The sequence below is a fragment of the Schistocerca cancellata genome, chromosome 8 (assembly GCF_023864275.1).
Source record: "Schistocerca cancellata isolate TAMUIC-IGC-003103 chromosome 8, iqSchCanc2.1, whole genome shotgun sequence".
Lineage (NCBI taxonomy): Eukaryota > Metazoa > Arthropoda > Insecta > Orthoptera > Acrididae > Schistocerca > Schistocerca cancellata.
In genome coordinates, this window is record NC_064633.1 from 269,019,939 (window position 1) to 269,042,152 (window position 22,214).

General features: G+C 42.8%; 1 protein-coding gene across 1 annotated transcript in view; it reads left to right on the forward strand.

The window, feature by feature from the left end:
- Positions 1 to 22,214, forward strand: part of LOC126095508 (uncharacterized) — a 346,398-nt gene that overhangs the window by 210,012 nt on the left and 114,172 nt on the right. Inside the window, exon 5 of the mRNA XM_049910294.1 lies at positions 15,603 to 15,781. Coding sequence (XP_049766251.1) covers positions 15,603 to 15,781 — 179 coding nt within the window. The remainder of the gene's footprint in view (positions 1 to 15,602; positions 15,782 to 22,214) is intronic.

A 22,214-nucleotide genomic window follows, 5' to 3' on the forward strand; every position in this document is an offset into this window, starting at 1 on the left:
AATGCAAACTAGCCACAGACTGTACACAGCACAGCCAGTGATTTTCATACAGAGCGCTACGTAACGTTACCAATAAGAAAACATAAACAGCCTACTTACATAGCCCCCATGCTCCCCACAAAAATTTTACAAATTGTTTTGGGCACTGGGCAATACATATTTGTTAAAATTTTTCATAATCATAATTACAATAACAAAGAAATCAAATGCACACACTTATTGATACAATGTTGGTCAAAAGCTAAAATTTTCTCACAGTCCCATAAAGACAGTCCTGATCATTCATCACAGTAAAATTACAGTGTTTTTTTTCTCAAAGTCTGAGTAGTAAAAGAGAATGCACATGGAAGTAGTGGATTTCCATGCCATCTTGAAGAAGTAGTGTTGTCCTTACAACGGAAAGACAGTGCTGACTCTTGACATGCAGACAGGTAATGGGCCACAACAGAGGAAACCAACAGCAGAGTCATTCAACGTTTTGAAGAATATTGGTAGGTAGGTCATCACAGAGTAGACCCACTGTAGTCCTGGTAGAGAGTATGGTATTGGTGGGCCACCAGAGGTGCAGACCCACTGTAGTCCTTGTAGAGATTGTGGTATTGGTGGGCCACCAGAGGTGCAGACCCACTGTAGTCCTTGTAGAGATTGTGGTATTGGTGGGCCACCAGAGGTGCACTCACAAAGTTTTTGGAGTTGTCCTTAGAACCAGCAATGCTGTTATCCAGTCCCTTGCTGAATTATTAACACACGTGCAAACACTAACAGTCCCTACATCTCACATATTGTCCATATAGTATGACCAACAGAAACGTGTGCAGTGAAATGGAACTTACAAGTTAATAATATGATGAACTGGTGTCAATTACAATTTTATAACATAAGAATACAATTACAAAGGTACAAAATACACCATTAAAGAACATAACAATACAGATAACATTTGTAGTACAGGCTTTACAACAGAATAGAAATAAACATATACATCAATGTTACAGGAATTATGACATAAGTAAATACATAAAAGATCAGAATAACTTTTGAAACATCAACTTTACACATGAGCATTAAAACAAAACAGAATAAATAATGTCTAAACATCTTTACAAAGTAAATAACGTATTATTAATGCAAATTATATTTGAGGATAACAATATTCCACATCATAGTGAATGTAGCTTAGTATTAGAAGAAGAAAAAATTCTATGAAACTACACAGAGACAGGAAGAAAACAAATACACAAGGGTACACAAGCACATAGTGGGATAACACAAAAGGAAAGGACAGGGTTCGTTTTCAGTGTAACATTTGGTACTGCAGTCCATCCCAAAACTTCATTCCATAGATCTTTCGTCTTATTTCAACCTTTGCTTCCACCAAAAAAATCCTATCCAAGCATGCTTTCTGTATTTTTCTCGCATAACCTCTCAGTGCATTTCTTCAAATTCATCGCAACTCATTCTCTTATAGCCTACTCCCTCTTAAGCTAACTTAAATCTACTGAGCTCAGATGCTAAACTAAGGGACGAGGCAATGCAGCAGCACAAAACAATTAACACAAACATCAATGACAAAAAATTTAAATAGGCAAAGCAATTGCAATATTACAACTAATATAAAGCACTGTGCAGCAAACAAGAAAAATAAATCAGTAGTAAAACTAGCTTAACAGAGTAATACAAAGTGAAATTTAGTAGCACTTTGCCTGGCAAACAGCCGCAGCAAATGTAATAACTTATATCTAAACATGACAAAGCTCAAGCACAAAAAGTATTACACTAAAGACAACAATGCAGATAAGGGAAATGTATATTCACATCTTAATGTCTATGTAATTAAAGTGGTGCACCACAAGAAGTTATTCTACAAAAAAAATTACCAAGTAGTTGAAAAGAAAATTCTGTATGCAATTCCTGTGAAGGGCAATGTGTTTTTGTGCTCCTTCGTTTTTTTTAAGTACATCAAAGTTATTCTTTACTGGGTCTGTAGGCATAAAATATTTATATTAGTACATCTATAAAATTTTATTTTCACCAATGCTGCAGGGCAGCTAGAAACTAGATATTAAACAAAATGAGTAAATAAATACATAAAGCAAGCCATATGGCATTTCTCTCAACTAGAAAGACAGTAGTCATAATCAGGTGTATAGACATAAAAATATTTCTCGTCATTTCATTAGGCATTGCAATAAATATCATAAATTAAGAGCTCCACAGTGTTATCATGTTTTCAAGTTTGAGGGTGTCGTATTTACGATGCTTTCTACAAAGGAATGTCAATAGCGAGGATAATGGCCTCCCTTTTTTTTCTACCTGTGCCTCTGAAAGTCACACACTAATGGCTTTTTTCCAGGCGACGCACAGCTGGCCGCTCAAGACGCATTACGTCAAGGTCACTTGGCTTTCTTAACGAAAAATTTACGACACCAGTTTGCAATACAGTGACAGCCTCATATAAAAATATTTCACAGGTCAAGAATTTGCGTTACAAAGCTGTAGGAACAAAATCCTATTGATATAACAGTGTCCAAAAAATTTTCGTCGGCATTGTAATACATTCACGCATTTACATACATTTCATAATTCTTAAAGTACGATTCTTGGTTTCCAACAACCTTTTTCACAAACCAGAGTCCCTAAACACTACTCATTATTCCTTACCTTATTACACATATACATATTCATCGACACTTCTTCAATATTTCATCAAAATAAATACATAGCATAATCAAATAACTCATATAGCATCAGCTTATTGATCATAAACATACGTCAACAGCATAATACACATCGTCGTCGTAATAATAACATCATAACACCTCAGTCAACTCTCAAAATCGTCGTAGCTTCCTCCAATAATTAAAAAAAATTCTCTGCTCATGTCAAAAGTGTCATCTGCCTCAAACGTACTTTAAAAATCATGATCCCATACCAAATATATCATTCAAAGCTCTCGTAATATCACAATGGGTCCGAAAAAATATAAACAGTTCACAAAGTACAAACAAAATACAATTTCGTAGGTGTGAAGTTATACAACAGTGTAATTACGTAAACATGTGTCACTGACATAAAAATTTTTTTGTTTCTCTGTTAAATAATCAGATAGCTGTGTGATTCTGTGTTGGAGAAATATGGTACCGATGTGTAAAGTTGTGTAAGCAAATACCATATTAGCTAGGGCTCCTTGTGCTTGCCACGCACATGGTACACAAAGTAAGCGTGTACCCCCCTGAGGATTAATGTAATTATACCCTCAGGTGTTACAGATTACAGCAATGGAATGAAATGTATCACAGAAAACCTTTGTATCATTGTACTTCAAATATCTTTAAAAATAAATGTTTGAAGTACAAAATTAATCACTCAAATACGTGTACTGTAGCGCTAAACTGTGCGTCTTGTTGTAAGATAATCTCTGTGAAAGTGTCGTAGGTATCGTCCTCCGAAAGCTAAGTTCTGCAGTTCATGACACCCATTTTTACAAATTTCAAAACTCCGCCATTTCTCTCCCCACATCCACCACTGCTGGCGGCTCACCTCCAACTGCGCAACGCTACTCGCTGTTCACATCCAGCTGCCCAACACTACAATGGCAGACAACAATGCAAACTAGCCACAGACTGCACACAGCTCAGCCAGTAATTTTCATACAGAGCGCTACGTAACGTTACCAATAAGAAAACATAAACAGCCTACTTACAAGTTCTGCAAACAGGCAGAATACGGCGCTGCAGTCGACAACGCCTATGTAATACAAGCGTCTGGCGCAGTTGTTAGATATGTTACTGCTGCTACAGTCTGTACGTGGTGTTACAATCGGCGTACGAGCGATGGAACACAGCATCTCCGAGGTATCGATGACTTGGGGATATTCCCGTACAACCATTTCACGCGTGTACCGAGAATATCGGGAAACCGGTAAAACATAAACCCTGCGACATCGCTGCGGTCGGAAAAAGATCCTGCAAGAACGGGACCAACGAAGACTGAAGAGAACCTTCAACGTGACAGAAGTGCAACACTTCCGCAAATTGCTGCAGATTTCAATGCTGGGCCATCAAAAAGTGTCAGCGTGCGAACCATTCACCGAAACATCATCGCAATGGGCTTTCGGAGGCGAAAGCCCTCTATGTACCCTTGACGAATGCGCTTTACGCCTCCCCTGGGTCCGTCAACACTGACATTGGGCTATTGATGACTGAAAACATATTGACTGATCGGACGAGTCTCGTTTCAAATTGTATCGAGTGGATGAACATGTGTGGGTATGGAGACAACCTCATGAACCCATGTACCCTGCATGTCAGCAGAGATTTGTTCAAGCTGGTGGAGGTTCAGTAATGGTGTGGGTCGTGTAGGAGTGATATAGGATCCCTGATACATCTAGATACGACTCTGACAGGTGACACGTACGTCTGATCACCTGCAATCACTCATGTCCATTCTGCATTCCGACGCACTTGGGCAATTCCAGCAGGACAGTGCGACATCCCACACGTCGAGAATTGCTACAGAGTGGCTTCAGGAACACTCTTCTGAAATTAAACACTTCCGCTGGCCACCAAACTCCCCAGACATGAACATTATTGAGCATATCTGGGATTCCTTGCAACTTGTTGTTCAAAAGTGCTCTCTACCCGCCCGTACTCTTACGGATTTATGGACAGCCCTGCAGGAGTCATGGTGTCAACCTTCAGCACTACTTCAGACATTAGTCGAGTGCATGCCACGTCGTGTTGTGGCACTACAGCGTGCTCGTGGCGGCCCTACAAGATATTAGGCAGGTTTACCAGTTTCTTTGGCTCTTCAGTGTATTATGTAAGTTGGATGAGGAGAGGGGAGGAAGGAAAGGAGAGGGAAAGGATTGTTATCAGCTGTAGGACTTTGTATGGCAGCAGCGGCGACGAGTGAAAATGTTTGTCAGACCGGGATTCGGGCCCAGGATCTTCTGTGCTTACTAGGCAGTTGCGTTAAGCAGTGTGCCACCCGGACACAGTGTTTATCGCAACTGCGCGGACAATCTCCGCACGCCTCTCGGCCGACCCACATATAACTAATCATATAACTCATTTGCCTCGATGGGCAATGGATTCAGCACATTCAGTGCGAATGCGCAATTACATCCTACTTCCTGCGGGAATTTCATAGTTGCGAGCATGGGGGACGTGGACAGGAGCTGCAGATATGTGGGTCTAGGTGGGAATGTGGGAAGGCCGAGAGGTGCGCCAAGGTAGCCCTTGCAGTGTCCGGATGGTGCAATGGTTAACACAGCTGCCTACTAAGCACGAGACACCGGACCTGAATCCCGGTCTGACTCACACTTCTATTCGTCGCCGCTGATGCTGCACAAAGTCTTGATACATCTGATATAAGTAATTCCTTTCCTTTCTGCCCTCTCCTCCTTCATTTTACATAACAATCCAAATGCTTCCACATTCTTGAAAGTAAGCATAGGAAGATGGTTCAAATGGCTCTAATCACTATGGTCATCAGTCCCCTAGACTTAGAACTACTTACCTCACTAACCTAAGGACATCACACACATCCATGCCCGAGGCAGGATTCGAACTTGGCGACCGTAGCAGCAGCGTGGTCTCGGACTGAAGCACCTATAACCGCTCGGCCACAGCGGCCGGCTCATAGGAAGAGAAATTTTATTTTTTGTATTGTCATTTTACCGGCGTCAGGCGTGATTTTACTATTAATAGTGACAGTGTCTGTGGCTGTGCAGTAAGTGCATTCATTACAACACAGTCTCCCTCAGACACGCGTGCAAGTGTGACTAAAAAGACGATATAAAAAAATATTTATCTTCCTATACATAGTTTCACGAATGTACAAGCATTTGGATTGAGACTGTGTGACATATGGTGGTTTCGACCAGCACTGGGGGCGTGTTCAGACAAACCGTAGTTGTTAAGGCGACCGCTCGTGTCAAGCGGGAAATTAGAGTCCAAGTCCCTCTCCGGCACAAATTTTCATTTGTCGCAAGTAGCTGATGCTAATACAAATTCACAGTCTGTGAATCCATATCATGATTTCCACAGATGCAAATCGTTAAAGATAGTGTCTGTTCCTTCAGACATACCTGCATGTCTGAAGGACATTGGGTTGTAATAAATGCTGTCACTGCATACACACAGATACCGTCGCCATTGAAAACATTAAAACAGTACGCCAGCGCGACACCGCAAGCCGGCCTTTGTGATCGAGCGGTTCTAGGCGCTTCAGTCCGGAACCGCGCTGATGCTACGGTCACAAATGGTTCAAATGGCTTTGAGCACTATGGGACTTAACTTCTGAGGTCATCAGTCCCCTAAAACTTAGAACTACTTAAACCTAACTAACCTAAGGACACCACACACATCCATGCCCGAGGCAGGATTCGAACCTGCGACCGTAGCGGTCGCGCGGTTCGAGACTGTAGCGCCTAGAACTGCTCGGCCACAACGGCCGGCTGCTACGGTCACAGGTTCGAATCCTGCTGTGGGCGCGGATGTGTGTGATGTCCTTAGGTTAGTTAGATTTAAGTAGCTCTAAGTCTAGGGGACTGATGACCTCAGATGTTAAGTCCCATAGTGCTCAGAGCCATTTTTTTTTCGACTCCTCAAGCCCCGGTCTCTCCAGCACTCCCCGGCTCCTATGTATGGCACCGCGGACGCCACTAGAGGACGTCGTCCTCGCATCACTGTCTGCAAACCGTTGCCTCGGCAAGTCCTTTTTAAGACGCCGCACACTGACCACCGTTGCCAGATCTCGGGAAATTGCAGTCAGAATACATCGTTACAGTACGATGCTACTAATCTTAACAGATAGCAAGTGATTGTATTTTATAACCGCTAGCTAGTGAACCAGTTTGTATGAAGGACAATTCACAAGATGACCTATCACAGCACTGCTGAAGGACTCATAGCATTCAGAGTGATGCGCAAGCAATCTTTGAACTTGTACATATTGTAAATAAATGCGTGAATATTTTATTTATTTCATATATGTCTAATGTGTTAAGCTACCTCGTAAGCTACGGACATAATAAGTAGTACTAAGTTCACGATCATGAGGAAAATCGTAGCGATTAGTAACGATCAGTCTGGTGATGATTAATACCCAACTAGCGATCGGGATAGAAGTAACACAACATCTACTACTGTTACAACTTCTACCTTAACGGTGTATGTAATTCCCATTGGCATCAATATTTCCTGTATTGACTAGTTGGATAACCTGAATCCTGTTTCAGGTCATACGTCACGGCTAAAGATCTCAACTTCGATTTCACTTCATATTCACTGTTTAACTGTATGACTGCTGTAATTGCTCTACTGTATTGATTCCACTTTCCGTTCATCTGAGCATCACTACTGTCGTGACTTTATAGTTGTTACTCTCCCTCTTCCTGCTACCAGTTTTTTCCTATCGACCGACGTACGAGGGCTCGTCGAAAGGTAAAGAACGATAGGTCGCGAAATGGAAACAATAGTGAAAAACAAAATTGTTTTATTTGCAACAGTTAGCTATGACTTTCAACTACTTATCTCCATATTTGCCGATCTGACTTAGACGTTTGTCGTAACGTTGTATCAACTTTCCAATACCCTCGTTATAGAAGGCAGCCGCCAGCGCTTTCCGCCAATTCTCTACGCTGGCCGACAGCTCGTTGTCTGCGCCATAATGTTGTCTTCATAGCCAGCGGTTCATGTGTGCAGAGATGAAACTCAGAGGGAGACAATTACGGGCTGTATTGTTGGAAATCAAACATTTCCAATTGAAAACGATGCAGGAGCATCTTCATTGCCTCTGCAGAATGCAGCTGAGATTTGTCTTGAAAGAGAAAACGCACGACAGTTATGTAATGTTGGCTGTATAGCTTCAGGCGAAATTTTTCACCAGGCCCTCGTACTTGGCGGGAAGACACTATTGTTCTAGGTATCTTTATGTGCTCCCTGTGTGCTCAGAACTGAAAAGAACGACTAACGCAATCGATGGGCATACTAGAGACACTGCCGAACACACGTGTGCAAAACTTCGTCGGATTTTCACTGTGGTTTCCATTTCGCGACCGATCGTTCCTTAATTTCCGAATAACCCTCGTATGTTACGTTGCTCGTTATGGACAGTCAATTGGATTACAAATTCACTTCGAAACGAATTCACCAAATTTATTTATGACTCCCCTCTAACGTACAAATAATTCGTCAGGAAACTGCAAGCCTTCCGTTATTTACGTTTTTGACCTTCGTATTAACACCGCAGCTTTAAATTCGCCTACCAAAGCCACACTAGCACTCATCGGAATCTATTGCATCTATTGCCAGGAGTCCGGGTGATTAGTGTTTCGTAAAGTTTGTTCTTCATGTGCGTTTGAGGAAGTGAACACCCTGACGAAGAAATAATTATCCATGATCTGTATCGTTACGGCCTCCTACCAGACTGTAGGATAACAAGTCATTCCGCCCCAACTCCGTGAGCTCATCACTGTGCTTTCTGGGACCGGCCATCTCTGCGTTGCAGTGTCACACACATACCACCAGAACACTGCAAGACTATCTCAGAAGGCTACACAAATCGCTATGTCCGATTATTGTGCGTTTAAAATTAGTTGCGACTTTCGACGTTTGGCTCACCGGAGGTGAACTGACGCCGTTGCCCAAGTAACACCAATAGTGAACCGGCTTTACCTACCACGCCGCCAGCAGTTCGGTTGTTAAAGTGCGCCTGTTGCCACTCCGTGGGTAAACAGTACCACGTGGTGTCACACATTAGAGGCACCTACGTTCATTAGCTCACGTTGTGAAATGATTTTTTCTGGCCTTGAAGTGTTCTATAGTCGTCAGGTATTCGTTTTGGCGCTGCATTAATAACAACAGCGCAGCATGTCCGAACACGAGATTCGCATTATAAGTGGGCGCCCAAGAGTACGTTTACCGGCTGTGAAGATAACGTTCCGTTGCAAAATATTCCTTAGAATTCGTCAATAGTAATGGACAATGCGCCATATCACTCGGCTGTGATGCATAAAGCTGCAAGAATGCAGCAGAGGAAAGCGGTTAGTTTTCTCTGGGTACAAAGAAATGTTTGATTGGATAAAGTTGAACCTAGCTTGTGTAACGCGAAGTTAATGGAACTTGTAGTACTGTACAAACTCTAAACTCCACGCTATCAGATCGTCGAAATGGCTAACGCTAAAGAGTATAGTTTAGGCAGGCTTCTTCCGCATCATGCTCACTTAAATCCGACTAGAATATGCTTCATAGGTGAAAAGTAAACAGCCAAAAAAAAACAAGAAATTTACGCTCAGCGAGGCTGAAATGCTGACAAAAGAAGTAATTGCAAATATTACATCACAGGCCTGGTCTCAAGTTGTCAGCCATACCGAGAATGTAGTCGAGAAGATAGATTCATGAAAGATTGTGAAGTTTTGAATAATACGTTACTTGTCTCGCAGCTGTGTTAACATTTACCTATTTTGCTTAAATACAGTAGTGTTTACAGGTAGACATCTCACTAACATTTTAATGCAGCTGGAATTGTTGCAGAATCCTAATACAGCGTGTTATTAAACTATTAACTGAGGGCGGGGAAGCCCATTCTCATTATAAAAATAAATGTGCATCTTCTTTACTTATATTGTTGCAAAACCCACAGCAATTCGCGTTTCACAGTCTATTGATGTTCCTTAAAAATTACGTTATTTTGTTTAAAAAATACGTAGTAGATATGGAAGTTTCGCATGTCAATCATATGGAAAAATACCGTTCTCTTTGCGTGCTATGATTTGCCTAAATCTTGTTTCGATATCTCAGACCGTTACGAGATACGAGGGATTCATGAATATTTCATTCTAGCTTTTTCACAGGGGAGTGCGTTCGTGACTGAGCCCTTTACACACATTCCATTTTCTCGACATTGGAGATAGCGATGTCCTTCGAGGTTTAAAGAACAATTTAATATGTAATCTAAATTTAATATGCTGCAACGTATGACCTAACATACACCAAACGCAAATCCATAGCGACACTTGTTTTTCACTGCATACTTTAAGAATTCCCCGCAGTAGTTTAGCTAATACCGAAATATCACAATAACTGTGTCCACTAACGAAATGGCAGGTAATGAAGCTGACGAATGAAGCTATAAGATGTACGAGAGTCAGAGTTTATTACTGTACAGTATATATATATATATATATATATATATATAGAGAGAGAGAGAGAGAGAGAGAGAGAGAGAGAGAGAGAGAGACCGCAGTTCGGCCAGATTGCGCGGCTAATGGGTTACTCGCCGAGCAGACCTGGCGTTACTGCAGCCTGCTGACGCATTCAACACACGCTGGCAACTACGCTTCCCTCCACTCCCTCCGTACTGAACTGTCAAAAGTCGCAACTAATTTTAAACGCACTGTAGACTGCAATGAACAAATTACGAGAAGCAGCCCTATGACCCAGACGTCCTGTTGGAGTACCCCGCTTGACACGACAGAATCTTTCAGCTCGCCTTCAGTTCTGCAGCTCCCTTATCAGCTAGCAACTTCGACACTGGCGTAACATGTTATTCTCAACGAATCCAGGTATCCGCTGAGGCAAGGTGATGGCCTCGTTCGTGTGCGGAGGCCCGTGGTGAGCGGTAGCCGCCACAGGAAATGGATAAATTTCCACGGTTCCTTGGCATTGTGGGGAGGTATCCGTGTTGACAGTCATAAATATCTTGTCGTTGTCATGGTTGCCTTACCGCCAAGCAGTACACTGAAGAGATCTTGCTGGAGCGTCAGCAGAGATCTCTTGCGAAGCCTGCTTCTTGAAGTGCCGGCCGAAGTGGCCGTGCGGTTAAAGGCGCTGCAGTCTAGAACCGCAAGACCGCTACGGTCGCAGGTTCGAATCCTGCCTCGGGCATGGATGTTTGTGATGTCCTTAGGTTAGTTAGGTTTAACTAGTTCTAAGTTCTAGGGGACTAATGACCTCAGCAGTTGAGTCCCATAGTGCTCAGAGCCATTTGAACCATTTGAACTTCTTGAAGTAATGGAATGGCCGGCGGTAGGTCCCGACATAAGCCCCATCGTCCGTATGTGGGACACGCTCGATAGACGTGTTCGTAGTCGTTCCTGTTCCACCATAGACTCTCCACCAACTCTCATGGGTTCTCATTGAATAATGGGAACGGATACCACAGGGTGACCTCCATGGAATTATACGGAGTGTGCTAAGTACGCGTGAGTCAATGGTAAACGCTCACAGAGACACACGTTATTGAAGCTCTGGAAGTGTTTTCGACACCTGTCGGACCTTTCAGCCCTCTTTATGTCAACGTTCGACGATTTAATTATGTTTTGCTGGGTACTTAATGTGTGAAAGATAAAGGTATAATTTGGTAACATACCCATTCTTTAGTTATTGCGCAGTGGAGTATGGCAGACGCCCAGAGTCATGTTCCACTAATTCTTTTGAGCTGTGAACATACTGAAATTATCATTTTTTGCCTGGTTATGACATATCACAAAAAAGATTTTAAACTTAAATTAATCCACGTTGCATGTAATTTTTAAGGTCTAGGAATGTATCACAAAATTTATCAAACGATTTTACATCTTCAGACACTTTAATTTGGCAATATTTATTTGCACTACGCGTTTCGGCAGCACACTGGCGTCATCAGGTGCCATACAGTTACACTTGCACAAATTTTTAATTATAGATTTTTTAAAAGTGTGATGATATCTGTTTGCTTATTGTGCTAATTAGGCAATATACAGAAATTTGTCGCTGTCCAGAAAGATTTATTTACAGGGCGTCCGCAATTAAATGTTATTAATTCAGAACACTGTAGAAAGAGAACCACTGCTTGGAATGACGTCAAATTTGAACAGCATATTTTTCACGTAGGGAGAAACATCATCGAAGAAAAGAGATTAAAGAAAATTTGCCCAACAGATAAAGCTGTAAGTGACAGAATATGCACAGCAACAGACGCACGGCAAACGGCGCTTCCTCAGTTTGCGTCCAAAACGCCCAACATGACTAGCTCCATGAAGGATCGCACGCTACTGGGAAAGCTCTTTTACAATTACGGTGACACTGTGTCAGTAACTCCGCAGAAGTTCCGGACACTCAAGAGTAAGAAAAAAGGAATTGGTCCGATGTCTGCTAAGGGTCTCGAGAAAATGGTTACAAAATTCGAAAAGACGGATTCTTTTGAAGTGCTACGTAGCAGAGAGACGAAAACAGTTGATCCGACGTCTGTCGAAGACGTAGCCACAGCATTTCAGGGCGGTTAGAGCGGTGGTGTGCAAGCTTGCAGTGCACGGGGAATTACCCGAACGTCAGACATGCCTACGAGCACGGTGTATAAAATCCTACGAAACATCTTTCATTGCTATCCATACAAAACCACCCATGTTCAGAAGTTGCTTATTGCTGACGTGCCAGCAAGACAAATGTTCGCTCTGGAATTTTTTGCTCGCTTGGAAGTAGACAATGAATGACCATAGAACATTCTGTGGACAGACGAAGCCCATTTCCATCTCCAAGGACATGCCAATATATAGAATTACAGAATATGAGCAACGGATAATCTGCACGCTCATCAACCGGTACCACTGCATTCTGCCTACGAGCGCGGTGTATAAAATCCTACGAAACATCTTGCATTGCTATCCATACAAAACCACCCATGTTCAGAAGTTGCTTATTGCTGGCGTGCCAGCAAGACAAATGTTCGCTCTGGAATTTTTTGCTCGCTTGGAAGTAGACAATGAATGACCATAGAACATTCTGTGGACAGACGAAGCCCATTTCCATCTCCAAGGACATGTCAATACACAGAATTACAGAATATGGGCAACGGATAATCTGCACTCTCATCAACCGGTACCACTACATTCTGACTTTGTGCCGGCTGCTGTGGACGAGCGATTCTAGGCGCTTAAGTCCGGAACCGCGCTGCTGCTACGGTTGCAGGTTCGAATCCTTCCTCGGGCATGGATGAGTGTGATGTCCTTAGGTTAGTTAGGTTTAGGTAGCTCTAAGTCTAGGGAATTGATGACCTCAGATGTTAAGTCCCATAGTGTTCAGAGCCATTTGAACCATTTTTTGACTTTCTGGTGCGGGTTGACGCCGTCGTTTGTCGTGGAACCAAATAAAATGGTTCAAATGGCTCTGAGCACTATGGGACTCAACATCTTAGGTCATAAGTCCCCTAGAACTTAGAACTACTTAAACCTAACTAACCTAAGGACATCACACACACCCATGCCCGAGGCAGGATTCGAACCTGCGACCGTAGCAGTCCTGCGGTTCCGGACTGCAGCGCCAGAACCGCTAGACCACCGCGGCCGGCTGTCGTTCCAACCCTTCAACAGCGTGAGTGTGTAAGATCATTTTTATGCAAGATGGCGCATTAGATGCGGTACGACCATGCCGTGATGGATGGGCTTACCTCACTAACAGTGCTACAATCGTGCCTACTGAACTTGTGCAGCCATGCACATTGAACAGTACGGATGGTATAATGTGCAAGTCAAACTATAGCGTTCACATTGCTATTCATCTGTCATTTGTAGCCGCCCCATTTACGTTCGAACGCTTACAGCGACATCTAAAGGTAAAATTGTTTTTTTTTATGACGTTTACCCCTTCGTCAAAAACATTCTGTTCAAATTTTACGTCATTATGAGCAGTGGTTCTCTTTCTATAGCGTTCTGAAACTGGAACTTTAATCACGGACACATTGTACTTTTGTGTGCACCATTAAGAGTGTTGCATATTTAGATAACATCAGTTATATCTCTACTTACGTTGTTGCTGAATAAATCCTTGTCCGGTACATACAGCACAAGAAGAAACAACTCCGTCATTTCACACTTACACGTACTATTGTTTACATTTCGGATATTCGTAACTATTAAGATAAAACCTGCCATTTGCTAAGACAGCACGTACACTAAGAATACAGACTGTGAAACAGCTAATGAAAACAGCATAATGCCATAACGCGCCGTGCACAATAAATTTTGGTAAATAAAAATGGCTGAACCTGAAAAATTATTTTGTGCAAAGATTTTTGCCAACAACGTTTTGCTATAGCGAGACATACTCTTTAAAGCAGGTGCCAGAAATAATTTTTCATTTACCTGTGTGACAACAGTATGTGAGTGGTAATGTCTCCGTAACAGAGATGACGTGGTTGCAGGAAATGAGACAATATGCGCGATGCTGCAAGTCCAGGAAGCTTCCGCCTACTGTTCCACGTACCTCCTGTCACGGGACGCTGTCGGGGCTCGGAAGGAAAGTATTTCATTGGCAGTACAGTAAAGTCAGACCAATAAGAATTTTTTTTTCGCAGAGCCAGCGGAAATTGCTGGAAAAACATGCATCGTCAGTCCAAAAAGTTTCGAGGCTGGGTTAATAAAAAGCAGAAAATATTAAAGGTGGTGGTTTTACTGATCAGGTGTTCTACATAGCTTCTGCGCACTAGAGTGCAACTCTCAGAAAATTTGTACAACGATGTGAACCTTTCAGAGAAGCTCTCTTTCGGATATTGTTCAACTCATGCGTCACACTGGCTTGAACGTCGGTTATGTCGTCAAAGCGTTTATTCTTCGTGTGTATTTTTGCTCTTTGCATTCTGGAGAATGTCTTGAACACTTGATTTAGGGATATTGCGACTTACGACAGTGCGATTTATGACGTGAGGCACCACGACGGCACGTCCACTACTAAACACTGCCTCCTCACACCTGACTAGTAGAATGCACATCTCTTGTTTACTGTTGTCAGTTGAAGACGCCACCCTAGTTACTGCGTTAACGTTGGTTATACACCAGGAATAGAATCAATGTCGGAACCTTTTGGACAGGTGGTATATTCAAGTCGAGTAGCAGCTACTTTGTGCGCGGATGTATGGCGCCTGATTCTGTTGTTAAGATACATATATGCATTCTGAAGTAGGGTACTTCTTTCCTCTATGAATAGTGAGGCCGATTATTATCTTACCGTACATTTTCAAATGACAATTGTATGTTCTGAATGATTTCAGTAAATATGATATACAGTCAACCGATTGTATAAGTGTATTGTAAAAATCTGGACTAGGTTTCAGTACCAATTCTGTTCGCATATTTTATGTGAAGCATATTCCCCCTTTCTAGCATATTGTAACAACTTGATAAACTACTACTATAATATGTCCTTTATTCTCAACAGATATTTGTAATTAACAACTCTTTCAGTTTATGCTACCTGTTGTCGTAGTCATTTTTATAAATATTATTTTTTGTGTCTTTTATACAGCCGTGGTGCATGGTGTGGGTTCCTGTAGTCATGTCCTAGTTCATGAACCACGGACAACGTATGAGTGGCCAAGAAAGTGGTCCCGACAGTCGGGATACCAGTTACTTTGGAATAAGACTGGGCATCTCGGACATATTCTGAGTCGTGGTCACCTTTGTGTTCATACGGCAAAGACTACCAAATCCACCGGTTAGTCCCTCAGCCGTTAGGGGTAAAACCCAATGGGACTCGGGGCAAGTAAGGCTAGCAACCTGCTTCCCTGGCACTTTAAATATGATGCTGGCAATAATCAGAGCAAAATGCCTCGGACCTTTGGAGGTGACGGAGTCCCACCTCTAACTGACAAACCAGGGACTCCTAAGATACGACTTGGCAAACAAATGGTAATGAGATGGGGAGCTATTAATATCAATGGGGGCTACTCTGGGAAGAAGGTGGAGCTGGCAGAGGCTGCAAGTAAGATGGGGCTGGACGTTTTAGCTGTCAGTGACATTCGGGTAAGGGGTGAGGAAGAAGAGGAAGTGGGAGAATACAAGGTCTACCTGTCAAGAGTCAAAACAGGAATAGCACAATGGGGTGTAGGGCTTTACATCAGGAAAGAAATGGAACCCAGCGTAGTTGCAATAAGGTATGTAAACGAACGACTGATGTGGATAGATTTGACAGTGTCTAGCAAGAAAATTAGGATTGTGTCAGTATATTCGCATTGTGAAGGGACAGATCAAGATAAGATGGATAGTTTTTATGAGGCACTCAGTGATGTAGTTGTTAGAGTAAAGGACAAGGACAGTGTTCTGCTCATGGGTGATTTTAACGCCAGGATTGGAAATCGAACAGAAGGGTATGAAAAGGTTATGGGTAAATTTGGAGAGGATATGGAGGCCAACAGGAACGGGAAAAACTCTTGGATTTCTGTGCTAGTATGGGTTTAGTAATCACAAACTCCTTTTTTAAACATAAGAACATTCACCGGTATACTTGGGAAGGCAGGGGAACCAGATCTGTCATTGACTATATAATAACAGATCAGGAATTCAGGAAGGCTGTGAGGGACACACGTGTATACAGGGGATTCTTTGATGACACTGATCATTATTTAATCTGCAGTGAAATTGGGATTGTGAGGCCGAAAGTGCAGGAGGTCAGGTCCATATGTAGGAGGATAAGAGTGGAGAAACTTCAGGATAAGGAAATCAGGCACAAGTGCATAACAGCGATCTCAGAAAGGTACCAGTTAGTTGAATGTAGTCAATTACAGTCATTGGAAAAGGAATGGACAAGGTACAAGGACAAAGTACTAGAAGTGGCTAAAGAATGTCTTGGAACAGTAGTGTGTAAAAGTAGGATGAAGCAAACAGCTTGGTGGAATGATACAGTCAAGGCAGCCTGTAAAAGGAAAAAGAAGGCGTATCAAAAATGGCTACATACCAGAACCCAGGTAGACAGAGAAAGTTATGTTGAAGAAAGAAACAAAGCCAAACAGATAATTGCAGCATCCAAGAAGAAATCGTGGGAAGACTTTGGAAACAGGTTGGAGACTATGGGTCAAGCTGCTGGAAAACCATTCTGGAGTGTAATTAGCAGTCTTCGAAAGGGAGGTAAGAAGGAAATGACAAGTATTTTGGACAGGTCAGGAAAACTGCTGGTGAATCCTGTGGATGCCTTGGGCAGATGGAGGGAATATTTTGAAGAGTTGCTCAATGTAGGTGAAAATGCGATCAGTAATGTTTCAGATTTCGAGGTAGAATGGGATAGGAATGATGATGGAAATAGGATCACATTTGAGGAAGTGGAAAAAATGGTCAATAGATTGCAGTGCAATAAAGCGGCTGGGGTGGATGAAATTAAGTCGGAACTCATCAAATACAGTGGAATGTCAGGTCTTAAATGGCTACACAGGATAATTGAAATGGCCTGGGAGTCGGGACAGGTTCCATCAGACTGGACAAAAGCAGTAATCACACCAATCTTTAAACATGGAAACAGAAAAGATTGTAACAACTACAGAGGTATCTCTTTAATCAGCGTTGTGGGTAAAATCTTCTCAGCTATTGTTCAAAGGAAAGTGCGAGTATTAGTTGAGGACCAACTGGATGAAAATCAGTGTGGGTTTAGGCCTCTTAGAGGTTGTCAGGGCCAGATCTTTAGCTTACGGCAAATAATGGAGAAGTGTTATGAGTGGAACAGGGAATTGTATCTATGCTTTATAGATCTAGAAAAGGCATATGACCGGGTTCCTAGGAGGAAGTTATTGTCTGTTCTACAAGATTATGGAATAGGAGGCAAACTTTTGCAAGCAATTAAAGGTCTTTACATGGATAGTAAGGCAGCAGTTAGAGTTGACGGTAAATTGAGTTCATGGTTCAGAGTAGTTTCAGGGGTAAGACAAGGCTGCAACCTGTCTCCACTGTTGTTCATATTATTTATGGATCATATGTTGAAAACAATAGACTGGCTGGGTGAGATTAAGATATGTGAACACAAAATAAGCAGTCTTGCATATGCGGATGACTTAGTTGTGATGGCAGATTCGATTCAAAGTTTGCAAAGTAATATTTCAGAGCTAGATCAGAAATGTAAGGACTATGGTATGAAGATTAGCATCTCCAAAACGAAAGTAATATCAGTGGGAAAGAAATATAAACGGATTGAGTGCCAAATAGGAGGAACAAAGGTAGAACAGGTGGACGGTTTCAAGTACTTAGGATGCATATTCTCACAGGATGGCAACATAGTGAAAGAACTGGAAGCGAGGTGTAGCAAAGCTAATGCAGTGAGCGCTCAGCTACGATCTACTCTCTTCTGCAAGAAGGAAGTCAGTACCAAGACTAAGTTATCTGTGCACCGTTCAATCTTTCGACCAACTTTGTTGTATGGGAGCGAAAGCTGGGTGGATTCTGGTTACCTTATCAACAAGGTTGAGGTTACGGATATGAAGGTAGCTAGGATGATTGCAGGTACTAGTAGATGGGAACAATGGCAGGAGGGTGTCCACAATGAGGAAATCAAAGAAAAACTGGGAATGAACTCTATAGATGTAGCAGTCAGGGCGAACAGGCTTAGATGGTGGGGTCATGTTACACGCATGGGAGAAGCAAGGTTACCCAAGAGACTCATGGATTCAGCAGTAGAGGGTAGGAGGAGTCGGGGCAGACCGAGGAGAAGGTACCTGGATTCGGTTAAGAATGATTTTGAAGTAATAGGTTTAACATCAGAAGAGGCACCAATGTTAGCACTGAATAGGGGATCATGGAGGAATTGTATAAGGGGGGCTATGCTCCAGACTGAACGCTGAAAGGCATAATCAGTCTTAAATGATGATGATGATGATTTTATACAGCCTTTCTTTTATACTACACACAGTTCACTCTGTTTAAAACATCTAAATGTGCATCATACTGGTGTCTTACTGTAACAGATGCGTATTTTATACGGTTGAGCGTTTGTCACGCTATTAGCGCTCAGTAAGTGGCGCACTCTACACCACGTTCACTTGGCATCGCAGTTAGTTGCCACACGTTCGATCCAAAATCTTCTCTTTTAACAAGTTGTACCTGTGTTACAATTTTTACTGTTCCCATGTAGTCTACATTCTCTGCTGTGTGACTTGATCTTAGATCATCATGTTTGTTTACAATTTTAACGTCATGTAATTTACGTAAGTACCAGTTTTATTCCATCTACGCCATTTCAGTGTCTAAAGATAAGTATTTTACACGTTTATTTTGTTGTATGTTTAAGGTCTATGAATCCCTCCTCTCCCGTCGCATCCACCATCATCTGCACCAGCATCATCTGCTTCCTATTGCCCAGCGTGGCTTCTGTTCCTTCTTCTTTGCTAATGATCAACTCCTGAACCTCACCCATTTCCTATTCCAACAGCTCAGCAACCGTAAATCCGCCACCTTTGTCTCCCTTGACATAGAGAAAGTATACGACCGCGTATGGCATTCCGGTCTTCTGTTCGAGCTCCAGAGTCCCATCAACTATGTCCGCCTTATTGCATCCACCCTTTCCAATCGCCTATCCTGTGTCCATATCAACAACACCAATTCCCGTACCTTCCATCCACTGCAGGAGTGCCGCAAGGTTCTGTTCTCTCTCCAAATTTCAAATTCAAATGTGTGTGAATTCCTAAGGGACCAAACTGCGGAGGTCATCGCTCCCTAGACTTACACACTGCTTAAACTAACGTAACGCTAAAGACAACACTCACACCCATGCCCGAAGGAGGACTCGAACCTCCGGCGTGAGGGGCCACACGATTAGTAACATGGCGCCTCCAACCGCGCGGCCACTCCACGCGGCGTTCTCTCTCCCCTCCTTCAGTTCTTGTACACTGCTGGTATGACGAAAACACCTGCTCCCATGCACCTCTTTCAGTATGCTGATAACGCCACTTTCCTCGCCCTCTATCATACACTCCAGAAATCCTAACGATCCCTCCAAGTCCACATCACTCACTTTACCTCCTGGTGCAACCAATGGCTCCTTAAGGTTAACCCCACCAAAACCCAGGCAATAATTACAGAACGCACTACCTGCACCTTCGGTCTCCATGACTTTTACCTCACTGTTTTTGACCGTCCCAGTTAACTAACACACTAAAATACCTTAGACTAACCTTCGACTGGCAAGTACCGTGGAAACTCCACCTACTAACCATCCAACAGAAAGCCTACAATAGTCAAAAACTACTTAATGTCTGAACATGGGGACTGCACCCGTTCATTGTTCTTCACACGTACAAATCTCTAATCCGCCCCATTCTTTGCTACGCAAATGTTGCATGGATATCCGCCGGTCCCAAGTTCTATATGTCCCTCCAGACTCTCAAACGCCATCCCCTCCACCTCGCTTTCCGCATCCGTTTACCTTCCTCCACAAGGATCCGTTACCAACTCACCACGTTCCCACCTCTCCTCACTCATATTGGACACCTCCGAACAATCTACACCATCCGCAAACTTGATTCCAATAATCCTATCCTTTTCTCTGTACTTTCCAATCTTCATACATTGTCGCATCTTTACCAACACAGTGCACCGACCCTCCACTTACACACCATCCACATGCTCTCTCAAAGAAACCCCATCTGCCCCTCCCAGATGATGAAGCCCATCGCAACACTTACCCTTCATATCAGCTGTAGGACCACCCCACCACCCAGCACATCGCGTCAGGGCTTCCTCTGCCTCCCATCTCCACATATATTTACCCTTTTCTTTCCTGTTAACATTTATTTCCCCACCCCCTTCTTCCCAACAACTATTAGTGTCTCAAATTTCCCATTTACTCCACCCCCTCTCCTAACCCAACAGCCACTCTTACCCCATCGCTGCAAAGCATCAGCCTTCCATCCTTACAGCACCACATTCCTACCCTCTTCACCGACCAACATTTTCCCCATCAAAAACTGCCCTATCTTGTGGCAGGTCCTTTCAATTTCTAGTGACGGGAAAGTGCTTCTTTTACATATCTCTGTTTCGGCAACATGTTTTAAATGTTCGCTTGTTGTATTTCATTTTACCTTTTATTATTACTGGTTTTAACTAACAGTGAATAAAGGCATCCATTGTTTATCTCAAAATTTCCATTTCCCTTTAAAAAGTTTTAAAATCAGTGTATAAATCTGCGTTATCTGTTGTTTAATCGTCTACTTTAGCATTTTGTTATCCATTGCCTGAAGAGCGGGTTGCCTGTACCTCTCACAGCCCACTTCCCGCCGATATGGAGTGCTGGGGGGGGGGTTACGAAATAACAATAAAAAATATGTTTAAAAGGTTATAGGTGACTTTCCTTGTGAATATGATATCCGTAGTGGATTGAAACTTGTCAAGACTTTTAAATAGACTTATACAACGAGTTGAATGTATGTCTTATTTATTGAAAATTTGTTGTTGTTCCCGTCAGGCATGTTTAAAATTGTGACATTCTGGATGTGTTTTTAGTCGACACTCTCGGCTTCTGTATGTATCTACGTGTGTGCCCTCTTCGTAACCGCAAATGTTGATGCGAGCTAATGCGCTGACACTCAACGTGAACGTAGCATCCTCCATACAGTCCCGACTTGATCTTCTCCGCTTTTTATCTGTTTCCAAAACTTCAAGAACACATTCGAGGGCTTCACTTTGATAACGATGAAGCCGCGCAAGCAGAGGTGAGGTTGTGCCTCAAACTTTCTACAGTGACGGTATGGTCAAACTGGTCCCTCGTTGGGAGGGTGACAATGTTGAGAAATAAATACAGGGTATCCAGAAAAGGACTCGCTTTTTTCAAAATTAAATATCTCGAAAACAAAGATCGATAGAGGAATGCAGTAAACGGTATGTTTATTGTGAAAGCTGTAAGAAGTTTATACAGCAGTTTGAAATAATAGTTACAAAAGCTGCTAACAGATGGCGCTGTAATCGTCATACGTAATGCCTAGTATAAATAGTGATCCGAAGCCCAGAGCGATCAGTTCCACTATTGAATCGTGAAAGTAGGTTAGCGTACCGAAGGAAGAGATTAAAACCATGTACTCCATTGAACAACGCGTTTTTCTGGTGCTAGAGTACCACAGGTTAGAAGAGAGTCCTACGGCAACAAGGCGAAGTTTTCAAGCACGATTTAATGCTCCAAAAGGACCCGATGCGAAAACCATTCGTACGCTCTTCGCAAAATTTCAACGAACAGGCAGCGTAACTGATGATCTAGTGGGGCATGTTGGCCGCAAGCAAACCGCAGTTACGCCTGAAAATATCGCCACAGTTTCTGGAATTATTCAGCGAAATACAATGTCATGCGTCCGTAGAATTGCACCTGAGACTGGTTTGAAGCGTTCCAGCACACAGCAAACTGTGACGGTCAGAATACAAGTGTATCTGAATACACAGGCACCGAACCCTCCTAACGATGGGCCTCCGCAGCCGACGGCTCATGCATTTG